This window comes from Triticum dicoccoides, chromosome 2A (assembly GCF_002162155.2).
Source record: "Triticum dicoccoides isolate Atlit2015 ecotype Zavitan chromosome 2A, WEW_v2.0, whole genome shotgun sequence".
Classification (NCBI taxonomy): domain Eukaryota; kingdom Viridiplantae; phylum Streptophyta; class Magnoliopsida; order Poales; family Poaceae; genus Triticum; species Triticum dicoccoides.
This window is the reverse complement of record NC_041382.1, coordinates 221,169,439-221,174,436: the sequence shown is the minus strand read 5'-3', so window position 1 is coordinate 221,174,436 and position 4,998 is coordinate 221,169,439. Positions and strand designations below refer to the sequence as shown.

The 4,998-nt window shown below is 42.8% G+C and overlaps 1 protein-coding gene across 2 annotated transcripts in view; it reads right to left on the bottom strand.

The window, feature by feature from the left end:
* LOC119354309 (polyadenylate-binding protein RBP45-like) overlaps nucleotides 1-2,128 on the bottom strand; it is a 4,279-nt gene extending 2,151 nt beyond the window's left edge. For both annotated transcript variants that reach the window (XM_037621034.1, XM_037621035.1), the window contains exons 1-2: nucleotides 1,590-2,128; nucleotides 436-916 (exon numbers count right to left, since the gene is read on the bottom strand). In XM_037621034.1, coding sequence (XP_037476931.1) covers nucleotides 436-916; nucleotides 1,590-1,997 — 889 coding nt within the window. In that variant the 5' untranslated portion in view covers nucleotides 1,998-2,128. The remainder of the gene's footprint in view (nucleotides 1-435; nucleotides 917-1,589) is intronic.
* Nucleotides 2,129-4,998: the final 2,870 nt, after the last annotated feature.

Here is a 4,998-nt window from a genome sequence, read left to right as displayed (position 1 = left end):
TGAGGCCACGGATTACAGGAGACATCTATCTCAGCTGAAGATATTTCCAGGCACTAAATGAAGATGGCATGGCATCCTGCTTTGAGAAACATGAATTGTGTTTAGTTTATTCATTACTTAGTTGTGTTCATTTATCCCAATCTTTACAAATGAAAGAGCGGGAAGGACATATATCTGTTTATAGCAACAGAAGCTGTGCTGGCTACCCTGAACTGGACTGAGTAGAAAGATAAGAAGTGCTAAAAGAACACTCTCATCGAGGAAGCAAACAGGGAACAATCAGAGTGTAAACAGATTGAATTGGCCTACAAAATGGTGTGCCCACAAGAAAGTACCTAAATATCATTACTCCCTACAAGATTCTATACAAGCAGGTGACGAAACAGCAGAAAATAATTAATATTCTATGAGGAAAAAGTTTTCCAGTTCACGTACCATTAGTTGAATATGTCTGCTGAGTACCTATATTCTTCTTGTTAGCTGCAGGCCCAATCCTCATTTGTCTTGTAGACAATGGCACTCCATTCATCTCAGTCATAGCACGTGTCTGCTCATTTAGATCTCCAAAGCGTACAAAACCATATCCTTTGGAGCGACCAGTGGCCCTGTCAGTAACAACATTAGCACCTTTAACTGATGGGTAGGTGGCTTTGAATATCTCTTCCAACATGGCGTCAGTAACATCAGCAGCCAAATCACCAACAAATATTGTGTGATCAGAACCATCGTCACCCCGCTTGTCACCAGCACTACAAGAAGCCCAGTTTAGCTTAAAAACTTGTTCAACATTAGGCATCATCTGCCCATTAAAGGTCCCCAGAGCATATTCCGCAGCAGCTCGAGATTGAAATTCAATAAAACCATAACCCTCGGGCTGCCCAGTATGTTTGTTGCGGATGATTTTCACTGAGGTGACCTGCAATTTGTAGAGAACATTAATACCCAATACATGAAGTACTTATACAAAAGCAAGTGCATACAATGACAATGTTTCCAGAAATACTAGGAAAAAACAATAAGTGAAATTATTATAACAGATATACAATATTTAATCCAGAGATCACACTTCCAGGGTGGCGAAAGACAATTGATGGAAATGTATAGAACGCCAAAACATAGATACATGAACATGCTACCATATACTACTCCCTCCTCCGCAACTTAATATATGACATTTTTTGACACATCACTATCTTATATTGAGTTACAGAGGGAGTATTTAATGACACCTTTATTTGTCTTTATACAGCACATTTATCAAGTTGCGCTACCTACAACAGGTCTATATTGAGCATGCCGCACATCACAGGTAAAGATCAAACAGTAATGCTTAAACAAGTGATATGACAGCTTGTAACCGTCTGTGCATAACATGTTTCAAAATAACAGCAAAGGCTGATCTAAATTAACAATAATGCATGCCTTTGCTAACCCCACAAAGCAAACACTGAGTCACTTCCTATGGTACATGTGAAAATAGGATAGAAAACGCTCAGTATGAATACCCCAACATAATCCATCATTTAAGCACACACATTGGAAGTGTAAATTTGTAATGCGACAATTCTCTCAGTAGATAGAGGCATCACCTGCTGCGGCCCCACAGGAGCAAAGGCGTTGTAGAGGTAGGTCTCATCCATCCAGTACTGGAGATCTCCGATCCACAGCGACCTGATATCCTCGCCTCCGGAAGGCGGCCCGCCAGCCATCTGCGCTCCGTACTGCGGCGGCGGCGGCGCGTAATGCTGCGGCGGCGGCGCGTACTGCTGAGGAGGCTGAGGCGCGTACTGCGGCGGCGGGGGCGCGTACTGCGGAGGCATATGCTGCTGCGGATGGCCCCACATAGCCGGCGGGGGTCCCTGCTGGTAGTACTGCGGCGGCGCCTGGTAGTACTGCTGCGGCGGGGGGGGCTGCTGCAGAGGAGGCGGCGGAGCCCCAGAGGCCTGCGGCTGAGGCGCGTGCTGGCCGTTCATTGGCGGCTGGTATGTTGGCTGCATCGCGACGTATCGCCGCCTCCCCGGTTCCGGCGGCGGCTGATGCGGATGCGAAACCCTAAAAACCTCGGAGGGGGAGAGAAAAACAGAGAGGGGCAGGGTTTAGATGCGGTGGAGACGGGAGGCGACGGAAACCGTGGGACAGGTCAGAGTTTAATGGGCCGGGTTGGGGGGCCGGCTCGTTGTGTTGTTGTCTCGGCCACGATTGGATTCTCTCCCGTTTTCCCCCGGCCAGGCTGGCTGCGAATCCGAGGTCGTCCCAGCAGTTTGATTGGTTTTGCCTAAAAAAGAGCAGTTTGATTGGTTTTGCCTAAAAAAGCAGTTTGATTGATGTACTAATGCATGTTTGTTTGTTTTTTGCGGGTTGGTGTAATGCATGTTGGATTCAACTGAGCACTTTTTTGAAGAAAACTTCCGATATATTTATCAACTGTCAATGTAGTATAAAGAACACCAAAAGTACAAATTACATCAAGGTTCTTAGATCACTTAGCGACGACTATAAACACTGGAGCGCGTCGAAGGCGCGCCGTCATCATCGCCCCTTCATCATCGAAGCCGAGCAAACCTTATGTAGTAGAAAGCCAAGAAGTCATCATGTTAGGGCCTTCAGAACCAGCGCACCAGAACAGAAACCGCCGAAAAAATCAACTAAGCACCTCCCGGTTGCATAGGATTGGCCATCTCGTGCACCAGCAAATACGTAGTACCCAATTAAGTAGAGGAGAGGCGGAGAAAGACAACTCAGTAGTTGTGTTTAAACAAAGCAAATTCCAGAGTTGGCCACCCGTCCTAACGAGAAAATTTTCATTCTTGTTTGTATATATGGCCATAACAATCAACTGATGTTCACAGATAAATAGTATTTTTTGTGTTAAGTCGTCAATTTTCCTTTTGTCATGTGACCCAGAAAAAATATGTGATTACGCAAAGTCTCATGTATGCGTCATAATTATCTTGTTGTCTCTTTATTGTAATGTATTTCATAAGATTTAAATTTTGTACACACATATGGCATATATTGTTTTATTTATGCTCTGAGACCTATTTTTATGTCGTGCTCCAAGCATTCTGATTTTGCTTTACTTATTCCAGCTGGCAATTCCCTAATGCTAAAAGGTACTACATGTTTTTTATGTACTCCCTTCATCCGGAATTACTTGTCGAATAAATGAATGTATCTAGAAATAAGATGTATTTTAGTTCTAAATACATCTTTTTTAATCATTTTTTTGCGTCAAGTAATTCCCGATTGGGGGGGTGTTGAAGTTCCTAAGAATTTTTTTGCTTCCATTTATGTTAACATGATATTCTAACTTTAGATAAAAAAAAACATGATATTCTAACTATGATACAGTTTCCTATTTGCGTAGGATTAGTATCAATTGGAACAAAAGCTTTGTAAGAGGAAAACGTGCAATATGGTAATGTTTACCTCATGCGATTGGTATTTCTTCATGAGCTCAACGAATGTATGCCCAATTTATTTTCTGTTGGGCAAGTTTCCCTCCGTGTCTCGCGAGCAGCAATACAAATTGCAAAATAAATCCAATTATTCGTCACCCTGAATGAGTAATAGTTATTCTTCACCCCACCTCTATTTTACCATCAATCCACTATAATTTTACGTTCCATAAGTTGTGTCTTATTTTCGACGCAAAAAGATACCGTAAGAAAATATATAATCACCGTAAAAAATATTTTATGTTACGTAGACTAGAAGAATTGCTTCCATACAAATATAGATTTGCTTCCATACTTTGCCTCCAAATCATTATGATACTATTTTCGTAGACTAGAAGAATTGCTTCCATACAAATATAGATTTGTTTCCATTAAAAAGAAAAAGAAAAATTATATCATACCAAATAACATGGGGAGTGCTTTCATGGTGATGATCGTGTCTCTCCATTAAATATAGAATTTACTTTTGTGATGGTTAGTAAGCTCCATTACATCTACTGCGGCCGGTGACATACACTGCGATCAAAAGTGTGAGGACCTTTTCCCTTGCACTGTTGCCACACAGACATATGTGATGCTTTTTCCTAACTTCCTATGTGCTTCCTGCAACTCGAGTACATAAACATGCAATGGAGTTAACAAACTATGATGAACAAATCCAAGAGATGAGAAGAAAGAACTCGAGAACTACAATGCTTCAAATAACGGAAATATAACTTGCATGGGCGAGTGACACACTAACCTTCAACTCTGATCGGAGGCTCTTCAAATAGGGGAACACTAGAGTCCATTGCTTGTTGTTCGGCCTTCTGGTGCTACTCCAACATGGGAGGTAACCCGTCAAAGCAGCAATCAGGGAGGGGAAGTTGGGCTCGGCCAACTAATGCCAGGAAGGCACACCTGCAATGTTGCCCGGGGGGCTCATCGATGGGAGGAAAAAGGGAGGAGCAGTGGAACAGATCTGGGCAGTGAGGTGGAGAGGAGCGGAAGAACGGATCCGACCAGGTGATGGGCGACACAATCACAGAGAAGGCGAGTAGTGCGGTCGATGGCAAGCTAGGGAGCTTCATGCAAGGGGGTCTTGGGATGGATGAATGGGCGAGTGATTAGCGGGATGGGATTATGCGGTAGATGTGGGTGGTTAGCAACGAGGCGATGTGCCTTTTTTTAAAGACCAAAGAGATAAGAAGTATTGGTCATGGGATTCAATTCGAATGGATCAGTCTAACGCGGTGCTTTTGATCAGACTATAGATTAGAAGTGTTTCCCTTTGGGAAATCATGGTACAGTTGTTTGTAGCACAACTTGTTGGCTACATACCTCCCTTTTTGCCGAGATTTTGTCAGTTGATTGTAACTCTAAAACTTTATAATAAAACTCTCATTCCCCCTGTAAGAAAATACCCTTAATGTCAATCTTCGACATGCTAGTTGTTGACAAATTTTAAAAATTCGCTATTAGTTGGTCGACTACTAATTAATTTTGGTCCCTAATATCTAGTGATTCATCGCCAAGGAGCTGCTCCCATTGAACGATTTCG